Here is a 22,301-nt window from a genome sequence, read left to right as displayed (position 1 = left end):
AAGTAGCATATTACGTTACTGTGTCGAACATTTAAAGGGCCATATGTACTGTAAAACGTTGTACGATACATGTGCGAATAGGTAATTCGCAACTCCCTTCGGTCGTGTTTTAATTTATCGCCACTCGTTTCGAATTTCCTATTTTTCGCACTTGTATCGTAATGTACTATTATACAATCGTGGTATAATAGAGTCACAGTCGAGTACCGTGTTCAGGCAACGAAGCTTGCTGATTTTTATTTCGTAAACGGGGTGTCGTTGTATCCAACGACCACAACGATGGGTCTTCAAGAACAGTTTTTTCAAGACTTGTGACTAAAGGAAAATAAAGGTCGTAAATTCGTAATAAAACATTATGTACACTAGTAGCTCTGTGACCTGTAGACCTCGCGAGCATAGCTTAAAAGTGAATAAATGTATGACTATTGTTTAGAAGATTTTTATAAAAACTAAATTAACAAAAATACATAATTATCGAATAGGGTGGTCCAACTTTAAGTTTGTATGTAGCAAAAAAGTGGAATAGATTTTACCATCACAAGGCTCATTAGGTCACATTTTTCTGCATCAAAATTTAGTTCATTCGAGCCTGACTGCCCGTGTAATATGTGCTCATATCAAAAATACATGAATGGTAGTATTACAAATTATGAGTAGCAAGAAGCAAGAGCCTTCACATGACAATTGACAACAATATGTATACCTATACAATATATAGATAACTAAAGCGTTATTAAATTATAGAAACGGGACTTAATCGCATAATGAGTTTTAAATTTCGGGTAATTCGAAAAACTCGCGAGGCTGATGTTGATGTCAACTTTAGCCAGTTTTCTCCGAGACCACGGGGACAACGCCGTCCTGGAAACGTCGGAGGTAAATTTAAAACTCTATACGCAATTAAAATACAGAATAACTGTAGTACTAACGTAAAGAAAGGAACTTACTACAAAGCCGAAGTTTGACAGCGATTCAAGGACGATTCATGTTGACCCTTTTTAACGTATGGGGTTGTAAAAATTCATGTAATCTGTGGTTGTGCTCGCAAAGGGACGTCAAGTTGTGCCAACCCTAATATTTTCTTGCAGCAATGCTGAGCCGAACGGAGCCGAGAAATCCCGAACACTCTAGTTTCCTATCCCTGATTAAGTCCCGTTTCATAACGTGTAAAAATAGTGAAGGTTTAAATCAGTGTTTAAATAAAGAGTTAAATATAAAAAAAAAAAAACAATCAGAATTGTTTTTAATTTTATACAAGAGTAGGCCCTTTGATTGGCTATATTTTTAGTTATAGTGTTTGCAACCCATGTCATGCCTTATTTCTGGAACATTCGTCTGTATTTGTACCATCATTACTATTTTAAATAATCAAGCAACAGTACAGGTTACTGCATATGTTTTGCCAATAGAACAAGCGTTGATCCCCCGCACCAGTTTAAAGTAGCCCTGGTCTCCATTGTCAATGCCAAAAGAGTTCTTGAGGATCCAATACTTGGTGCCGTTTTCTGTAAGAGATATTGCATTTTTTCTTAGTGTTTTGTGGTAGTCCCCGAGGCAAGTGAAGCATTAGGAGCGTGTACTCTATATTACCCGTTCGCTTGAAGTTGGCCGTCGACGACTGTTACATGATAACGTTAAGGCGGGATTCAACCAGTGTGCGGTACAAGCATAGTCAGCATAAAACTGCTTGTTTTTTGGGGTATTATGGAGGAGTTTAGAGGGTTTCCTCCGTCTTATCCTTTATTTGACGCCGGGGTGTCCCGGAGAGACTTCCCGGGAGGAAAAATGCTTGTGCCTCACATTGCCGCACACTAGTGAAATCCCGACCTAAGACATCTGACCAAATGTACCATAAGGTGACATTCGGATGTCCATTGCAGCCGCATTACTGTTGCGGCATCGTTGTAGCAGCCGCTGTATCTGTAAATTTTCCTGATAAAATGAGTGACGTATTTAACCTTTTGAACGCTATCTCTCTCGCATCAAAATGTGGCATACACGCCAAAATCTCAACTAGAGAGAAACGAATTTAAACCTTATCGGTCAACAGTAATGCTTTAATAGCGTCTGCCATGACCCCTTTAGTGGTCGTTGGCGTGGTAGGCACGACAACACACGACCATTTTAGTGGCTCTTGGCGTTCAATTGGTAATCGCGGCAATAATACAGCGGTGAAGGTCACTCGTTTTAAAAAGGAAATTGACAGATACCGCGGCTGCAACAACGACGACGCACTCAGCTGCAGTTAATAGTACCTACTACGTACTGATGGTTCACTCTCTAACAAAATGCGTCCATTACACAGTTATGACCGCAGCCGCAGCCGCGTCTTTGACCAACTATAGGGCGAGCAGCACTGGAGGGCTTCGTCACTTTTTTTTTTATATGACATCTATTTCAGTTCTATTTTATTTATTATTTATTTAGGCAACTAACAGTCTTAAGCAATGAGTTAATAGACCTTGAGTGCCCTACCTTAATAATAATATGCTCTAAATTCTAATCTAAAGTAGCCAGTAGCAGTAGTAGTAGTCGTTTATTCCTTATATATAGCAGTGTGACTACTTAAAATTACCCAAAGTTATGTTAAGTTTAACATAATCAGTATGTTTGCATATTATTATTTAAATCGAGAGTGAATAGACATCTTTTAGGTAAGCATGTTCCATCCTAGACTACATCGGCACTTTCCATCAGGTGAGATTGTGGTCAAATGCTTACCTTTTCGTAATTAAAAAAAAATACACACCTATACCATATCCAACCAGCAAAATAGCGTGCGTAACGTCATTCTTGCACTTTTTGGGGTACAATATGCCTTTTTTATGGAAAGCTAAGTCGCTATCATCTATACCTGAAACAGAATGAACAAATTCATACATTATCTATGATAAACTGAGTTAATAGTAAAAGGAATCAAAACATTTAAAAGTAAATTATTATTTTTAATTATTTCCAGTAGTTACCACTTAACTCACTTTAATCGTAACTATAGTTTCAGGATTTTCACTACGTTTTTCACGATGTTTAGATAAAAGATGCCATTCAGGTTACTAATTGCGCACAATAAAACACATCAGACCGGCCAGCATGAGTTGCGTCTTGCGCGCGAGTCCATGTTTGAAGTTGCGTAAGATGTATGGAGTCGCGTGCAAGAACGCAACAGGTCAGTAGATAGCAATATTCTCAGCGGATACAACGTAATAGAGTAACATTATCGTTTGCGTCAAATCCAGTAGTTTTGATTTTTTGCCGACTTGTTTATGATGTAGGCCTAATAAATAATCCAAGTTTGTTACCTCGAGCGCCGACGCAATTTTGTCAAAAATCGAAAAAATACGCGAACATTTCGGTCATAATTTATTAATTGAGCCAACATCATAAATAGGTTTGCATAAAATCAGAACTACCGGATTTGACGCAAACGAACCCCGTTACAAATGGCGACTGAGTTACTGGATCAACGGAGCTATTTAGAAAGATTTGGATTATACTTAAATATGTAGGTATAATATTTTAAGAACGTTTTAGGAAAAAAATCTCGGTTGTTAATACTATTGATATTAACTTGGTGGTAACCTGTGGGTATAGTATAACCCATAGGCGACTGCGCCTAAAGCGACTGAATTTAAATACATTTCTCTCAAAAAGAAAGGGAACTAATTTCAAGGTATTTATTTAAAACCAGGCCTTACGTGCTTAATGCACATTGAAAATTATGGTAACTGAGAATTATTTTTGTCAGTTGTCACCATTCGATAGAAACTACCACCACTTTTACCACTGGTAATAACTGGTAATAAAATGTTGCCAGCGATTAAAAACTGATGGTAAAAACTTGTTTTACAGGATTTATCTATACCATCCCATTACTGGTGCCTGTACCTAATCCGAGTGCGCCTAAAGCGACCGAATCATAAGAGGTATAGTAAACACCCCTATAATGGAACAGGCACCAGTAATGGGATGGTATAGATAAATCCTGTAAAACAAGTTTTTACCATCAGTTTTTAATCGCTGGCAACATTTTACCATAAACAAGAGCCAAAGAGCTGCTTAAGTTTAATTTTTGATTGATATTTGTTTGTTTGAAAATGAATGGCGCCATACATCCCATGGCTGGAGCAAAAACTACAGTTTTAATTGGTTAATAATATTGAAACCCAATTGCAGTAGCTTTCATTAAATACATAGAAAACATAGAGGATGAATTGGACATTCAACTTTTAAAGCGTAAAGCGGTAGAAATTTTACAGGTGTCGGTGAAATATTGAAAATACTCCAAATTTTCTGTTAAATGTCCCATGGTGCCGCTAACATATGTCATCAAAAAATAAATAAACTATTTTAAAGGTATTTAGTTATGTCTTACGTACCTATTGACATAGGTCCCGTTTCATATACAAGCTGTTTCAATGTTTCCTCATCTACAATTTTGTAGATCGTATATCCCGTGACCTTGGTGACAACCTTTCTGGGGTCTTCATGGCACGTTGATACGTTTCCTCTATACGGGTAATCTTTTTCTAGTACTACGCCGAATTTCTGATGATAACTGCGAAAGTCATATTTTTAGTTTGCCTCAAACTAAAAACAATAGCTAAAAGTATGTACATTTTCAGAAAAAAGTGTTAACTTACTGCATGACCCTATAAGGACGACCTCCTGCACAATTAGATGGCCATCCTTTCTGAACAATACAGTCCAAGCTCTGCTGTTCAGAAAAGGCTAGGAGCTTTTTATGTTTGATAGCATACTGGCCTTCAATAACTCCTGGAAACATTAACAAATGTGAAACGTTCTATAATGATCTGTAATTAATGTGAAAATGATATTTCGTCGCACCCAAAGCACACTTGCGAATTTGCAATTTTGGTGAAGTTGAAATGTGAATCTGAAGAGAAGAGTAGTGGAATGTATGGGGCACAATACATTCCACGGGTTATTCGTGGACGGTCTAGATCGCAAAATGACTAGTGTAATATTTTACCTACATCGGTTATAGTCTACCGCTCTAACGGACTGGAACGCAAAATGCCCACATAATTTTTTCCGTTTTATCTTAACTTTATAGCGATGTCGACGGAGCCCCGCTTCCGCGGGGCTCCTATTCTGTACTGTTTGGCCTTCGGCCATTTGAAGATACCTAACGAACCTAACCTACCTATACTATAAAGTGTTGTGGTCATTTTGCGTTCTAGACCGTTTGCGATGTAGACTAATAGCGATATAGACAAAACATTACAGTAGTGATTTTGCGTTCTAGACCATCCGCGAATGACCGCATTCCGACGACTCTTCTCTTTCCGAACAGACTCTAAATGTTAATATGTTTTAAAAACCGTTGGGTAAGAAAAAAAGGTTACCCACCAGTAGCAGCAAAAATCCAGCAAGCACCACAGCCCAATTGACTTTTTACGTGAGTGACCACACCCTGATCCCTCCAGTCCCACTCCTCGGGAGCTGTGATCTCTTCAGGACCTAATTGCTTGGTTACAATTTCAAGCTCCTCATCAACTGAACTAGTACCGTAAAGAGCTCGTCTTTCTTCAACTGTTAAATCAGCAAAACGAGTTACATCAAACACACTTTGTGCATGCATGGCGTTGCGTTCATTGATTTCAACTAAAGATTCCTTGAATATCTCAAGTCTTTGTAAGTATTCTTCTGAATTGTATACTTTTCCATGTTTCTGAACGAAGTCCTTGAAAAGGTTGTGAGCATCGCTCAAGTCGTAATATGGTTTTTCAAAGAATTCAACAGCAGTAGTACCAACTACCAGCAAGACAAATAACGGGAACATGATGTTGTCAGTGAAACAGCAATACGCTAAACTAGGATAGGTATAATAAAAGTTTTCTTTTTATACTAATAAGCAAGTTTCTTACGTAGCAAAGTATGTAAATAAAATTTGGTCTACGTCATTATAATGTTCCATGTGCAATTATTGAAATTCTTAAGTACTTACCAATACACGAAAAAAGATAAGAACCATCAATTACACGTGTTTTAGAGTTTAAGTTCGATAGGCAATAATGATTCAACTAACAAACTTAAGTTTTTATACCTGTAAAAACCTATTTAGGATTGATTTCTCAATTGTCTATTATTTTTAAACTACACACGGAAAAAAAAATTCAAATTACCTACCTATAAGGTATATAGTCTCGGAAAAAACATCATCCTAATCTTTTAAATTAAATATCCTTTTTTAATTTCTTTAACTGTCATCTTCTCATCAACTGTTAGGTATAACAGAAAATCACTTCAAGAACAAACCCGAACCTTTAATCAAAGTCATATCCAAGCTATTCACATTTTAGTTCTACCTGCGTGCAAACTCCATCTATCTATTTGTTTGGAGAAATAGAAAAAAAAAAAAAAAAAAAAAAACATTTTTCTACTCTTCGACGGTAACGCTTGAATTAAGATTTCGTATAGCAAACTATCATTTCACTTTGCGTGCTTTTGACCCAAATCATAAAACCTATTATACATTGTATAATAGGTTTATGTAATTTATTGTATTTAAAGGGCAATAAGCAGTGCCTATCTTTTCTCGGAAAGTTTTGTCGTATTTTCGAACCCTCGTAGTTTCGGTTTGAATAACACTAGAGAGCTGGAATTTTTAAGGCACTATGTAGTCATTAGACTTATCAAACTTAGGCTACCTATAATACTTAAAATTTTATAGATAGGTACTTTAATTTTCACTACCCGAGCCATATGAGCTATGTGGCATAGAAAAGTAGTTCCTGAAGTCTTAGAAGGCTAAAATTATGCATGGCGGATCTGTAAATCTGTATGCAAACACATGCGGTCACCAGAAATCTGTAACTCTCACTCTGCAACTCCTTAAAATGGGGGTACCTTACCTACAAATACTCGTACCTACAATACAAACCTGAAAACATTGGGTCCCGAAGTACTAGATTGTGAAATTTTGTGTGGTAGCATTGATTGGAATACTAATAAAAAAACAACAATAAAAAAAAACAAAAAAAAAAAACAAAATGCTGATTTGAACCGGGTTCATGTAAAGCAGCCAAGTCGCGCCCTCTATAGTATTACCACTGTTTCTCTGTCTTAAACTTTCTAAACGTTACAACTCAATGAATGTATCTTTATGTATTTTTACTTTACAAATATTACAATCAGAATAAAACAAATCTCAATTTATTTTCTTTCTTTCAAAATTTCAGTAACGGAACCCAGCATAGTTTCGTCTTGTCCGTCTGTTTATTTATCCATATGAGCACTCCATAGGTACATAGGCATGTAACTAAAAGTGATTTTTTTTTATTTTATTTTATTAAATCATCATCTGATAGGTTTTAAAAATAAGATTAAGGGTTCCAAAAAAGCTGTTAGATGAAGTGAATCGGTAGTTTTTAGAGCAATTGCTTCGAATGTGTTCACAAAATTACACGAAAATTTGTTGAGTAATGCGACCTAAAATGACGAAAAATACACCTAATAAAAACATTGTTGTCCAAGGTGACACGGAGACGCTTAGCTCGTGCTTAGCAATCGCATGGTCAATAAAAAAAAAGAAATTTAAGTAAAAAAATACAAATATTTATGCATAGATGTCTGGGATTCGAAACTGGTGCTGCTGCGCTTAGAAAGCGAAGGTTTTGCCGACTCCGCCACGATAGTACATACTGTACAGGGTGAAATTTGGCTTCATAACACAAGAAACTAATGAGTTTCCAAACCACATGTTACATTACAAATTTCAAAAATGGAATGTCTGTTCTTATAGGGAGTATTACTGCAATGTTCAGTCACCAGAGTGCGGCCCTAGCGCACATCCTAAACCATAGAGATAGTAGAATTTGAAATAGAGGTGGATTGTTAAAGTAAACTTTGTAGCCACAGTAACTTTACTGCCATCTTTCGACACATAATTAAAACTTTTATAACGCCATTTGACTTTGATCCTTATTCTTTCTTTCTTTCTTATTGTTAATATATAAAAAAGTATATATATCAAATATAAGTATATAAGTATAAAATATAAAAAAGTAGCGCCATCTACTAGAGCATAGGTCAAATGTTATGACGCCATCGCTCAAAATGATGCCTTTGGCCAAAGCATAGGCCTTAGTTTTTTCGTAGTAAGTATAGATCGTGATGTTAAAAATTTTCCTATTTTTGTGAACTTTGAACGTATACTTACGTCTCAAAATATTGAGTTAGTATTTGATTATTCTGCGTGGTCAACAATTTTGAGTCTCTGTAATAAATACTACATTAGCTAATTTAGAAGCTTGTATAAGTAGATAGTTTCATTGCAAGCGGGGGTCGGACCCCATCGTGTGATATCAATGTCAGGTAACGGTTCTTGTCTTTCCTATTCTTGTCATACTTAATATATGGGAAATTTGGTTTCAAGGTGACATTTAAACTTAAGTATATCTGTTGTCTATGTTGTGGAAACTTGGGCCCTACCAGAAATATATGATCATTGTCAAGAGGGCTCTGTTATTCTCATGTATAGGGTGACAGTTCAGTATAGTATGAAAAATTTAGTTCAATAAAATTCCGCAATATGGCGCGTGATCATATATTACTGGTCAGGCTTTAATTTTAATGGAGTCCACCAAATGAATATTGATTTTGGCTGTATCAAAGCACAACAGTCCGATTAGATCAAAATATCGCCCTGAGCCAATGAAAAGAAAGACAAAGAGCATGGGCTATAAAAAAAAGAAATAGGCGATGCGCAGATTATCCATCCCGAAAAAATAACCCGAAAGGCATCTTACAAAAATAAATTAAATCCCACCAAAAACATTTCATGTAAAATCTTGCCAAGACTAACATGCGCCTATAGGTTTGTAAAATGTTTTCAGTGAGAACAAGGCACTTGGAAATACTTTGCAGCCATCTTGCTCATTATCTGATCAGTTGCTGGTGCTTACAGACAGAACGCGTACACCACTCTTACCAAATTGGTCTTGTAATAGTACGCATTTATTACTTTTGTTTATTAGTTTAAGAAAAAATTGTAATTCTGTTACTTTTTAATTCATGATGTTTATTAAATTATACAAGGAATTTTGACCTAGACCAGCTTACCCTAATTCTTACGTTACTTTGGCCATAGTACAATTTAATAGTACATTACGATACAAGTGCGAAAAATAGGAAATTCGAAACGAGTGGCGATAAATTAAAACACGACCGAAGGGAGTGTCTTAAATCGACACGAGTTGCGAATTACCTATTCGCACATGTATCGTACAACGTTTTACAGTACATATGGCCCTTTAAAAGTTCGACACAGTAACGTAATATGCAAATTTTCGCACTAGTGCGGTAAAGTAGCACCATGTACTGTAAATAGTTATAATATAATATCGTCGCTATACTTACTCAAACTCGTATCTGATATGTAGATACGAGATTGAGTAAATATATCGACGATTTAGGATGTTCTTCCACAGGGCAGGACAATTTATTTATTTTTGAATTTTTTGGTAGGAATTTACTATGGCTACTGATTATACTTTATAATTGATGATATTTAAGAGATGATACCTATCTATTTTGTTATCATAAAAACAAAACAAAAATAGTGGTAAATGTAAAAGAATAACTTTGTATGAATAAGCATCGTTTAAGGTTAAAAATAAAATGAATGCTAGTAAATTCGAAATAGTTTATTCGTTAAACATTTTTTTTACGTTACTTTTACACAGCATAAATATATCATTAGAGTAACTTTGCAAATCTAAAGGATAAAAAAATCTGATTCATGAATTTTGATATTCTACTATACTAATGATTATGCAACAGTACAATACGCTGTACCATATGATGTTCCCATGGAACAAGCGTTGATTCCCCGCACCAGTTTAAAGTAGCCCTGGTCTCCTCTTTCAAGACCGTAAGAGTCCTTGATTACCCAATACTTAGTGCCGTTTTCTGTAAAACAAAAATTTTAATACATTACTTTATTTTCATGCGTCTATACTATCTGCAAAGCAAACTGATGACCGGGGTCGTCAAACTTCTTATTCACACTTACCTACCAGTGTTGGCCGAACGTTAATTAAAATCCACCATTAACCATTACAAATTGAACCGTTAACTGTAACCGTCTGTTAAAGATTACGGTTCAATTTATAATGGTCTGCCGGACAAAAAGCTAGCGAAGTGGGAACTTCGACAGGAGACCCCGAAGCCAAACAGATACAGTTGCAGACTGGACTGGATTACATAAAAACGAATTAGTATGGGTTGTTAGACTCCAATAAGACAGACTTGGCATGTATGTTGCATAAATATATAATATAATTTGTTGACGTTTGCGTGTAAGGTGTTGCGCGGTGAGTCGGACTGTCCGGAACTGGTGAGTCGCCTGGTGCGCCTGCATGTTCCGGACGTTCCTAGGCAATCACTAAGACCGCGGCGACGCGATCTGTTGGCGGTGCCGGCGGCGCGCACCGTGTCGCGCATGAATTCTCCATTGCTTCGCTCTCTCTCACAATTGAATGCGCTCATGACATTAGCACCGGAGTGCGACTTGATTGCGTGGCGATGGGCGGCTGTGAGAAGGGAATGCCTGAGATTCTATGAGATGATGGATGCCAGGCCCTCAACTGTTGTTGTGTAGTTTTACGCTGTTAATTTATATAATTTCATGACGTATTGGTTGCGACTGTAATGTTATGGAAATATGTTTGAAATAAATAAAATAAAATAAAATAAACAGCCAATCTCTTATTGAAATTCTCGTCATAAAAAAACTAAAATTGTGTGTAACCCTAACACCGCCCAAAATAAGTAGAATATTTTGATACACACCTATACCATATCCAACCAACAGCAATGCATGGGTTGTCATATTTTTACAATGGTGGGGATATACTATGCCTTTTTTGTGAAAAGTTAAGTCTCGGGGATCTATACCTGGAATAAGGAGCAAATTTAATTAATTTCTAGAGGACTATACAATTAGCAAATAAGATAACTTTAACAATAAATGAATCTGATCTATATAATAAAAAAAATATAAATAAATGAATATCATTTCCTTTGTCCGCATTGTATACTTTTTAAATTCTAACAATTACATGTACTATCATGGAAAACAGAAAATAAACAGATCAGAAGAAGTACGAATAAATCAGAAGAAAATGAAAAACCTATTTCTGGTGATTTGCCAGGTGATTCTTTACATTCCGGTTCTGGTGATACCATATACCTAGATTTAATTTATTTACTTAAAAGTTCTGAAGCGTATTAAATGTTTTCTACTCATATCCGTATCGCCTGACGTGAACCTAAGATAATTGCATTTGCAACATCCCTGCTACGTACCTACTGCTAAAGGTCCCTTTTCATAAACAAGCTGTTTTAATGTTTCTTCATCTGAAGACTTGAGAGCTGTGTGTCCCGTCACTTTCGTTATGACCTTTTTGGGATCTTCCGTGCATGTTGTTTGCTTTCCTGTATATGGGTAATCTTTCTCGAGTACTACACCAAATATCTCGTGGTAACTGCGAAAAAGCCAAATATTATACTAGTGTTTTATGCAACAGGACCTGACATACTATTAAACATACATGTAATATTAAACATATCATAATGATAATTGCAAGTGAAGTATATTTAGTAGTACATTACGATACAAGTGCGAAAAATAGGAAATTCGCAGCGAGTGGGGATAAATTAAAACACGAGTTGCGAATTGCCTATTCGCCCGCGTATCGTACAAGGTTTTACAGTACATATGACCTTGAAATTTCCAACATAGTTGCGTTATGTGCTAATTATCGCACTAGTGCGGAAAAGTAGCAGCATAAGTACTGTATTTTTTTTGAATACGCGTTGGTTTTTTCTATTGCCGCCTATAAGAATCTTCTTATCTTTTTGAATGAAATGAAAAAAATATATATATAAATATATTATTCCAAACAAGACAATCTTAATATTATCAGGACATGTTTAACTTGTTATATAATTTATTGTCACAAAAAGGATACCAATCGCACGTAGTGCAATGATTTTCAGTTGAACCTTAAACTTATAAAATATGAAATAAAATATGTTTCAACCTAGGTACGGTCGCGGAAATTGATTCTTTAGCAACTTGCGGTTCAAGTAAATTTGGCTGTACATACTTATGGTAAGAGCTGTCCATTGTAACGTGACACGTTAACTGCTAAAGAATCAATTTCCTCGACTGTACATAATAAAAATAATGCGGAGCAGGTAGCCTTAAAATTATAGCTAGTCCCTTGTGTCTCACAGATGTGATATCGGGCCAGCAACGACAATCAATATTCAATCCTAAATTTAAAACCACAAGGTCGTTTGACTACAAAATTGATCTAAGTAATCAATCAATAAAGGGTTATTTTTGATACTTACGCCATAACACTTCCGGGAAATCCTCCTTCGCAATTATCACGTTGGAAACCTTCAAGTTCTTCTTCTTTTATACAGTCCAAGCTCTGCTGTTCAGAAAAGGCGAGGCTTTTATTGTGTTTGATGGCATATTGACTTTCAATGGCTCCTGTTGACATTTTGAAAAAAAGTTAAAAATTATTAATATAATATCACGTCATGCAAAGGTACGTAGTATGTATTTAAACTACGTAAATCGATTTAAAAATAAAAGCCAGAAACTTATTGAAAAACATTTAGAGAAGATCGAAATTATTCATAAAATTTGTCGTTTCTTGATCATTTTTTATTTAATAGTAAATTACTTTATTGATTTTCTTGTATCAAACATGTATGTATAAAAGTATGTAAAAAATTTAAACTATTGAAGTGAAAAATTGCAAATAATTAATTTTTTTAAAAACCAAGTTGAAAAAATATATCAGTGATAATTTATATTAAGTATCATCGACTAGCTAAATGTAATATTAAACCACGCATGAAATTGTTTATAATTTAAGCTCATTGTAAGTGAACTTTTGTTCTTTATAAGAAATAAAAAAAATTAAAACTAAACCCAACTTGCTAAACATTGAGTACATAATAATGATTAGCTTCACTAAACTTAAATCGACCGGGATATGAACCGTAATTACCTTTTATATTGTTTATGAGCTCCCGATATTTCAACGCAGATACATGCATCATGTTCATGCTTGTTGTTCTTGTACTAACCGTGAATCATTCAAAACTGTTAATGATTAGCTTACCAGTAGCACTAAAGATCCAGCAACTACCGCATTCGCCTTGGTTCTTTACGTGAGTGACCACTCCATGCTCCCTCCAGTCCCACTGCTCGGGGGCCGTTATCTCCTCAGGACGATAATGCAGCTCAATTGCACTTTCATCAATCATCTGACTTAGAATCGTATTACTGTAACGTTCTTCAGGGGCCAAATCCGCAAAACGAGTTACTTCAAACACACTTTGCGGAAATATAGCGTTACGTTCATTGATTTCAAGTAAAGATGCCTTGAAAATTTCAAGTCTTTGTAAGTATTCTTCCGGATCGTACAATTTGTTATGTTCCTGAACGAAATTTCGAAAAAGGTCGTCTGCATCGTTCAATTCGTAATATGGCTTTTCAAGGAATACTTCAGCAGTAGTGCCTAGTACTAGCAAGATAAATAACGGGAACATGATGTTTCCAATGGACAGACAAGCGATACGCTAGACTGATAAACGTTATTCTTTATATACAATTTATCAAGTTCATTTACGTTCCTTTCCATTGTTTTATTATTTAAAGTAAATATTTTAGCACTCGTTTCATAGCAAAGAATGTAATTTAAGTACTTACAATTTGCGTCATTCAAAGTTACACGTGCAATTATTGAAATTTTTATGTAAAAGAACTTGAAAAGGAAATTTATTACACGCGTATTCCTATTGGTTTATCTGTGATTTCCACAGCAGAAGTGCTGATTACTACCCAGACAGTTATCAGAAACATGGTGTAGACAAATCAGAAGTGAAAAGACACCCAATAATAAAGTATACCACGTCATCGACCATTTCTAACTATTTTCCATTCTCCATGATTTTTAGTATGTTATTGACACAATATAAAACTAGGTTTATAGGTTTTCCTTTTTCCCAAAATTTGCAAAACAATTTTTTTTTAAAGCGAAACCTATAAACCTAGAATATATCGTCAGGTGACACGCAAAACTCACTTATTACCACCACAAGTTCATACCCATAATTATCCATATTACTATTAAAATAAGGTTGTTTTTTGTTTAATGATTTTTTAGTAATTAGTGAGTTTTTCTTGTTACCTGACGATATTATGCTGAAGCGATCGACATCAAAATCATTGGAATTTCATAAAAAAAATATATTTAATTTATTAAAATATATAAATTAAGGTGTAGTAGGTTCAACTAGCAGTTTTTTTAGATCATAATACAGTTACCAAAAATATGTATAGCAAGCCTAGGCCTTTCTCTATGTAGTAACTTGATCGATTCAAAATCTGATTTCGTGACTTCCGCTCGATGAGGCCTTCATTTGTTCAAGTTTATATTCGCTCCGCGCATGACTGTAGCGCCGCCCTAGTGGCTGTGGGAATTATTGCTTATTTGACAGTTGGCAACTGCCAAATAGTATGATGGTATAGTCCTACGAAAGTTCATATTTTTACCACATGGTGCGTTGGCGTTGCTAAACACCAACATCGCACATAGTCAATACAAAGCAAGTTTATGTTGTTTCCATTATTTTATCATTTAAATTAGGTAAATAATTTTGCACTGATGACAAATACTCACATGTAATAGTTAGTATTAGGTATATTGACATACTTAATACTAAGTATAAGGATTTTAATAACTATAGGGGAAATTACATGGGAGTTTTTCACGGTGGAGGGCGTAGTACCGCCAACTACCGACTGGTAGCATATTAGTTCATAAAGAGTAGGGGGTTAAAAAACTACATTTAAAAATTAAAAGTAGTTTATTTAGACCAAAAAAACTTGTAGTATAAGTACATACTTTGATACATATAGCATTGCAAATTATATAACAACATAAATAAAACTAATTTACAGTACATATGGAATTTGGTACTTTACCGCACTAGTGCGATAATTAGCACATTACGTAACAATGTCAAAAATTTAAAGGGCCATATGTACTGTAAAACGTTGTACGATACATGTGCGAATAGGTAATTCGCATCTCGTGTCGATTTAAAACACTCCCTTCGGTCATGTTTTAATTTATCGCCACTCGTTTCGAATTTCCTATTTTTCGCACTTGTATCGTAATGTACTATTGAAAAATTGAGAAGTTTACTATACATACAAATATTCAACAATCGTAAAACTAACTTTTTAATGAACTTAAATATGTATAGGTTTCGAAATTTGAAAAGAGGCAAATAAAATAAATGAAATAACAAACATACGCACAGTTAAAAATAGTATAGGGAGGAGAAGTTATATACCAAATTAAAAATATAGGTACTATTATTGTTGTGTGTGTGACGTCCCTCCAGCCATGAAATACAATATCATTCAACAGTACAGGCCAAAGTATATTTGGTCCCCATAGAACACGCGTTGACTCCTCGCACCAGCTTAACGTAGCCCTGGTCTCTTTCTTCGGGACCATAAGAATCTTTGATGATCCAATACTTGGTGCCGTTTTCTGTAAGAAATCGCATTTCCGTACTGTTTATAGGGTGTTTTATCAACATTAGAAAATCACAAAATAGTGATAACATTTCATCCACAAGCTCTAGGTTAGAAATAAAAAGCATCATTCCATTTCAAAAAAAAGTTAACTAGTTGGGAACCACAGTAAAAACACAGTACCTAATTTGTTTTTCTAAACTGAAAAGAGCTTATTTTTTTAAACCCACCATGTATTATTAATTTCGTTACCTATTTTACTTTCCTAAGTCTCAGAATATTAATAGGCCTCGTGGTTTTTAAAACCGATTAAGCGGTTCTGATCAGTAATTGCCCTGTAAATTACACTCGTTTTCGAAGAAATAGTTATAATTTGTATAATCTACAAGATGTCTGATATAATTGATATTGACAAAAGCACTGAATAACTAATAATTGACATTGACAAAATCATTGACATTTCTTAGAATAGTGCACGTATGTAGTGCTCAAACACGAAACAATAGTACAAGTACCTAATCAATCAATAGTATAGTACAAATATGATTGTGGTTACGAAAAAAATGCAAAAGAGGTTGAAAGGTTACGTTAATTCTATTTTACATTGCGAATTAAAGGGTCAATTTAAAATGTTTAATATACTACTATATAATAATAATAATTCAGCCTATATACGTCCCACTGCTGGGCACAGGCCTCCTCTCATGCGCGAGAGGGCTCGGGCTATAGTCCCCACGCTAGCCCAATGCGGATTGGGGACTTCACATACACTTTTGAATTTCTTCGCAGATGTATGCAGGTTTCCTCACGATGTTTTCCTTTACCGAAAAGCTAGTGGTAAATATCAAATGATATTTCGTAGATAAGTTCCGAAAAACTCATTGGTACGAGCCAGGATTTGAACCCACGACCTCCGGATTGAAAGTCGGACGTCATATCCACTCGGCCACCACCGCTTTTTAATAATATACTACTAGGGTTTTTTTTTATACTATATTTACCCAAAATAAAATATTTCCATACACACCTATACCATAACCGACTAACAACACAGCATGACAATTATAGTCTTTGCAATCTTTGGGGTATAATATCCCCGAGTGATAGGTGGAGAAGTCTGCGGGATCAATAGCTGTAACAAAAAGTACATTTTACAAAGCTTCAGTAAAACTAAATAGGGACCAATATATAGGAGGCATATAATGATTCTAATACCAGCAGGGCTAAGATGGTCGGCTCTTTATCATTTGACACCATGGCTATCCCGTTCTAACAAGTATGTAAACGCGAAAGTGACGGGCATAGTGACAAGTGATAAAAATGGAACCATGATGCCACCGCAGGTTATAAATTTGTTATAGATATAATCTGACAATCATATCCAAATTCGTAATATTTTATTTTATTACGATTAGAATAAAGCTCCTGATATACGTCCGTTAGTGTTCATTGGTGCGTGCAAAGTGCACTGCAACTCATTTTATACCTTGAATTTTAACAAGTATTTTACTTAGATAGATAATGAGTTTATTTGTTTGCAAATACACACAATTTAGAAAAACCTAGGCAAACAGAGGAATACACAATTAACAATATACAGAATCTTATAAATGTTATAAACATAACACGAATAGTGGAATAGCAGTAGTACACTGTGTGCATTACAGCAACAACAAAAGATTTGGCACAATCAGCTATACGCTTCACTCTTTCGAGCAAAGCACTGGTATTCTGTCGGAACCCAGATCACGTGGTGAGTGTGATGTAAAAGTGTGGATGAAGTGGTAATAAAATACTAAATATGATCAGATTTTAAAGTGATAATTGTTTCTAAATAAAATAAATAAGTGAAATAGTACCGAGAAAAAAAAAAATATATATATGTGTGTGTAGGTTCGGTGTAGTATCTCCTAGAAATCCTCCGTAGTGCCTATTATATTCTGAAATCGGCAACCAAATAACCGTACGGTATCCCCGATTTTTGTTTTACTGAGAACCTACTTGGTTCGTACGAGTCAAAGACTTAATAAAAAAAAAAGCTATAGCTCTCGTGGGAGTAAAATTTAGCTCTGGCTGCACTTGCGTGAAATAGCACGCTGCACAAGTGTGATAAAAAAGAATATGTATGTACGAATTAAATTGAGGAGAAAATGCACCAAGAACGAACTCTTTGATTCTAAACTAAACTAAAAAGTAACGAACTCCTCCAGTGGTGAAAGCTTCAATGGAGTTGTAAATATTTGATAAAAATAATTTTGACTTCACATGCTCGTAAAATTGATATTTAAGTCTCATGTAAGCGACATAAAATTGCTTATTAAGCTCTAGAGCATAAAGTGAGATCATCTATTACGACCCTTATTAAGTTAGCAATAAAGTTCAAAATCTGCCATACTGCCTCTACTGCCATTTCATTTCATTTATTCGTTGCAACCATGGTATTACAGATGTTCTTTAAATAGAGTACAATCATGGACCCTACTAGGGCGTAGCAACATTTTTATGTCTAAGTACTTATTTCTAAGGCACTCTCTTATAAAATAAATCTGTAAACAACAATGACAAATAGAATAATAGGTAATTAAAATCAAATATTTACAGCATTACAATAATTCAAATCACGTACTATCCATATAAGTAGTGTTATTATTATTATATCACTCTAACATTTATCATGTTCCATTTTTATTAAGTACATAATTATGGTTATTATTAAGTATTTATTTATTCGAATTATTCATAAATTCTTGTAGGTTGTATGGACATTCAGTTAGAAGGTAACTCTTAAGCTTATTTACAAAATTATTATATTTGATTTCATTTTTTATACAGGGTGATTCAGGAGACGTGAGCAGGATCAAGCTTGAGCATTCAGTAAGTTATAAGCAACTGTTTCGTACCAATATTTGTGAGATTAACGTTCTTTTATTTTTTACTGTTCAAAAAAAAATGTTTTAATTTATTTACGCCATGTATGGTCACCCTCTTTGTTTTATCCATAACAAGTGACAAATTGAATGTCTTTTGAAAAATCGTATCTCACTCAAGTGTGACATTTTGTTTTCTTCATAATCAAACTGCTGTCATAACGGTTAAAGAGGTTTTATCTTTCTTAATTAAGTGTTGTAAGGTGTCCATGATTGTAGATTATCAAATTTGTCCTTCGCAAAAAGTTAAATAACAGAAATAAAGCGAGATTGTTTTACTTAAATATGATGATGAACGGTTCATTAACATTTACTGATTGTGTATGCTTAGTCCTGCTCACGTCTCATGAATCACCCTGTATACTGAGGGATGTGGTTATAAATTCGAATGGACATTGAGTAAGGGCCTTTACTGAACATTTGGAGGTTGGCTGGAATTGCTTGCACAAGTTTATTCCGATTACGCAAGTTATGTAGTTGTGGCTTGGGGTTTTGGATTTTAAACAAGTCTTCGTATTTTCGCACAAATTTACAAGTTTCCAAGATGTATAAGAATGTGAGGGTGAGTATATTTAATTTTGCGAAAAGTGGTTTGCAACTTTTTTCAGTTGTTGTCTTGGCTAGAACTCGTATGCATCTTTTTTGTAGTAAAAATAGGTCATTAATGTTTACACTAGTTTGCCAGCCCTGCCGGCGCGCTCCCGACCGTTGCGCGCCCCGCGCCCCCGACCGGCCCGGATTTTATTATACTGGATTTTTTTGTAAATTTTCATCGCAATCGAAGTGAAAAGCAGAGTTATAACTCAGGCATAAATGTCGCTTTTTGCCCTTGTTTTACAATCTACTTTCTAATAAATCCAGTTTCTAATAAGGCCATGTATGTACGAAAGAAACGTATATTACCTAACATGTGCGTAAAGATTTTTAACCAATTACTAGAGCACTTAAAGCTGCTACAAAATAATGAGTTCAGTCGTAAATTAACAAACTGGTTGCTTGACAAATGTGGTTATAGCATTAAAAAATATTTAGATTTTAGTGAATGAGTTTTTTTAATTATTTTCATTTTTCTTTCTCCTGATTATTACTAATTATGTTTATTGTTTTATGGCGACTTACTTTTTCTTATTTTTCTAATTTTCTAACTATAAATGTCTTAATTTCAATTCTGCTATTTTTCAATGCTTAGATATGAGATTATACTTGCACGCTTGCTTGCAAGCAAAATACACATTGTACCTGAATAGTTCTAACACCTTATGTTACTGTCTTTTGCAAATAAATAAATGATTGATTGATTGATACTATTGTTTAGTTCACAAAGTTGTCTATGCTTGTACTTACATACTGACAACGGTCCATTTTCATATACAAGCTGTTTCAACGTTTCTTCATCCGGCTGATAGACTTTGTAATCCTTGACTTTGGTTACGACCTTTTTAGGATCTTCGGTACACGTTGATGGTGTACCTGTATACGGGTAATCTTTTTCTGGGACAACGCCAAATGTTTCGTGGTAACTGCGGAAAACCCAAATTCTTTAAATATTATAATAGGTACTTAAAAATACCAAAGTTAAATAACTTTTTCTATGCGAATAAATAATATTCATGACAAATAGATACTTAGTTTGCCAAATTCCTATTTTTAATGAGAAAAAATATTATAAGTAAACAAAATAACCACATTAGCAGTGTTCGTCTCTAATAGTTAGATAATATTAAAACAGTACAAAGAGTTCAAATTAAAGTAATAATATTTATAGTTACAAGTTACAACATGCCCGTCTGTCTGCCTGTCAGTCCGTCCGTCTGTGCGTCCGCGACTTAGCTTAGTGATTGTTAGTACTAAAAAGCTGCATTTGGCAATTTTTTCATACTCCTATCAATGACGCCGACTTTGTAGTGAAATAGAAATTAGAAAAAAAAAATTAAGGGTAGATATTTACACTATTTACTCCTACACCTAAAAGTAAGGGGATAGTTTTTTTCTATCAACCATACAGTGTGCAGAATCGGGGGAAGAGGGGGGGGGGAGGTGCAAAAGCCATGTTTTGTTAAACTAAATACTTATTTAAATATTTTCGTAAATAATCGTCCCCCCCCCCGACAAAAAAAAACATTCAAGATTTCGAACATGACCAGTTAAACCATTTTTTAACCATACTTACGCCATTACTGCGTCAGGTTTTCCTCCATCACAATTACTTTGATCATTTTTTATACAGTCCAAGGCCTGCTGCTCAGAAAAGGCGATCATCTTTTTGTGTTTGATGGCGTATTGACCTTCAATAGCGCCTACGAATATTTTATAAGAGTTATTAAATTAATACATAAGCATATTATAGCGGATATGAACGTAAACGGGCTCACACGAGAGGACGCCCAGGATCGCGCAAAGCGGAGGAAAGCAAGCAGGAAAACGGACCCTGGCAAAGGCCTTGATATCGCTAGGTAGAAGAAAAAGACATAAGCATATTATTATGAAAAACATAATTTAACATTTACACTATTTACTATCCTAACACATTTCAATCATATTCGTGAATAAACTATTAAAAATAGTCATATCAAAAGAGACACCATGTGTGGAAGGAAAATATATAGTTATGTTAAGTATGTCACTGTGGGCTGCCAAAGCCCGACAAATTTTAAAGATGTATTCTTGATCGCATTTAGAGACTAAAATGTCATACAAAGTTTTCTGATATCGGTGTTGTTTTAGAGATAATGGCAAGTCTTGCGATTTTTTTTCTGTAATAACTTAGTGAAAAACGCCGGTTTGTCTGTAACCCTGGCACTATGTGACTTGGTTTAGAGATACCTACTGACAGACATGAAAGTTTTTTATTTATTTGTAAATAAATAAAAAACTTTAGTTATTCGTTGTAATGTTTTTTTTTCGCCAAGATGTAAAAATAAATAACGTGTCGTATGCAGAAACCGCATAAAAAATCGGCTATTTTTTAATGCCGAATTTGACCTAAACTCACATGATTTTTTTTTGCACTTTATGACTTCAGAAATACGTGGTTAAAATCTATCGGGTCTTACCAGTCCACGGTGTATAAGTACAAATAAAAATAGTTAGGTTTACCAGTGCGGCACGCACATACAAATAAGTAAATTCGTACTTAACCGTACCATTACCCGAAAAGGACTATCCGCAAACAAGAGGGAATAAAAGTAACTCACCAGTAGCGCTAAAGATCCAGCAACTGCCGCATTTGCCCTGATTTTTTACGTGAGTGACCGCTTCATGATCCCTCCAGTCCCACTGCTCTGGAGCCGTGATGTTCTCAGGAGGGAGATGCAGCTTAGTCGCAATTTTATCTATTTCCTCATCAAGCATTTTCATACCATAACCAGCTTTTATTTCTTCGGGTGTCAAATCAGTGAACCCAGTTATATCAAACACGGTTTGCGGGAACATGGCGTTGCGTTCGTTGATATCTGCTAAATTTTCAGTGAAAATCGCGAGTCTTTTCAAGTATTCTTCGGGATCGTATGTTTTACCATGTTTCTGTACGAAGTTTTTGAAGTGGTTGTGAGCTTCGTTTAATTCGTAATATGGTTTGACTAAACTTAAAGACTCAGCGGCAATGCCCCATACTAGCAAGACAATTAGCGGGAACATAATGTCGTCAGTACATAGAGAAATAACTAATACAAGTATGATATACTTATTGACTTTCATATGGTTGAAGTATCTCATTTTATATACTTTAGCAAGGTTTTTTACGTCATTATTCATTGTTTTATTACATAAACTAAATA

At 34.9% G+C, this 22,301-nt stretch overlaps 2 protein-coding genes across 2 annotated transcripts; both read right to left on the bottom strand.

Moving 5' to 3' along the window:
* Nucleotides 1–1,249: 1,249 nt before the first annotated feature.
* LOC133518209 (uncharacterized) lies at nt 1,250–13,638 on the bottom strand. Its single transcript, XM_061851839.1, has 11 exons — nt 13,170–13,638; nt 12,385–12,529; nt 11,332–11,510; nt 10,816–10,920; nt 9,803–9,933; nt 6,068–6,077; nt 5,371–5,859; nt 4,641–4,773; nt 4,377–4,555; nt 2,750–2,854; nt 1,250–1,505 (listed from the first exon to the last, which is right to left on the bottom strand). The coding sequence occupies exons 1-11, from the start codon at nt 13,597–13,599 to the stop codon at nt 1,369–1,371; spliced, it is 2,043 nt and encodes a 680-aa protein (XP_061707823.1). The 5' UTR covers nt 13,600–13,638; the 3' UTR covers nt 1,250–1,368.
* Nucleotides 13,639–14,900: 1,262 nt separating this feature from the next.
* Nucleotides 14,901–22,220, bottom strand: LOC133518471 (procathepsin L-like). The gene is made up of 5 exons (XM_061852176.1): nt 21,720–22,220; nt 20,696–20,822; nt 19,870–20,045; nt 16,626–16,730; nt 14,901–15,614 (listed from the first exon to the last, which is right to left on the bottom strand). The coding sequence occupies exons 1-5, from the start codon at nt 22,159–22,161 to the stop codon at nt 15,478–15,480; spliced, it is 987 nt and encodes a 328-aa protein (XP_061708160.1). The 5' UTR covers nt 22,162–22,220; the 3' UTR covers nt 14,901–15,477.
* Between the last annotated feature and the right edge of the window lie 81 nt (nt 22,221–22,301).

This window comes from Cydia pomonella, chromosome 5, assembly GCF_033807575.1.
Source record: "Cydia pomonella isolate Wapato2018A chromosome 5, ilCydPomo1, whole genome shotgun sequence".
In the NCBI taxonomy this organism is placed as follows: domain Eukaryota; kingdom Metazoa; phylum Arthropoda; class Insecta; order Lepidoptera; family Tortricidae; genus Cydia; species Cydia pomonella.
This window is presented reverse-complemented; position numbering and strand designations above follow the sequence as displayed.

What these genes read in the sequence shown, in the direction of transcription:
- LOC133518209 (XM_061851839.1), bottom strand. Translation starts at nt 13,599, where the DNA reads ATGTTCCCGTTATTTATCTTGCTAGTACTAGGCACTACTGCTGAAGTA. An exon ending in TTTCCCGGAAGTGTTATGGC is followed by an intron (nt 11,511 to 12,384) that starts GTAAGTATCAAA and finishes GCTTTTTCGCAG; the next exon opens with TTACCACGAGATATTTGGTG. An exon ending in AACGGGACCTATGTCAATAG is followed by an intron (nt 2,855 to 4,376) that starts GTACGTAAGACA and finishes ATTCTGTTTCAG; the next exon opens with GTATAGATGATAGCGACTTA.
- LOC133518471 (XM_061852176.1), bottom strand. Translation starts at nt 22,161, where the DNA reads ATGTTCCCGCTAATTGTCTTGCTAGTATGGGGCATTGCCGCTGAGTCT. An exon ending in CTGGATCTTTAGCGCTACTG is followed by an intron (nt 20,823 to 21,719) that starts GTGAGTTACTTT and finishes AAATATTCGTAG; the next exon opens with GCGCTATTGAAGGTCAATAC. An exon ending in AAACCTGACGCAGTAATGGC is followed by an intron (nt 20,046 to 20,695) that starts GTAAGTATGGTT and finishes GGTTTTCCGCAG; the next exon opens with TTACCACGAAACATTTGGCG.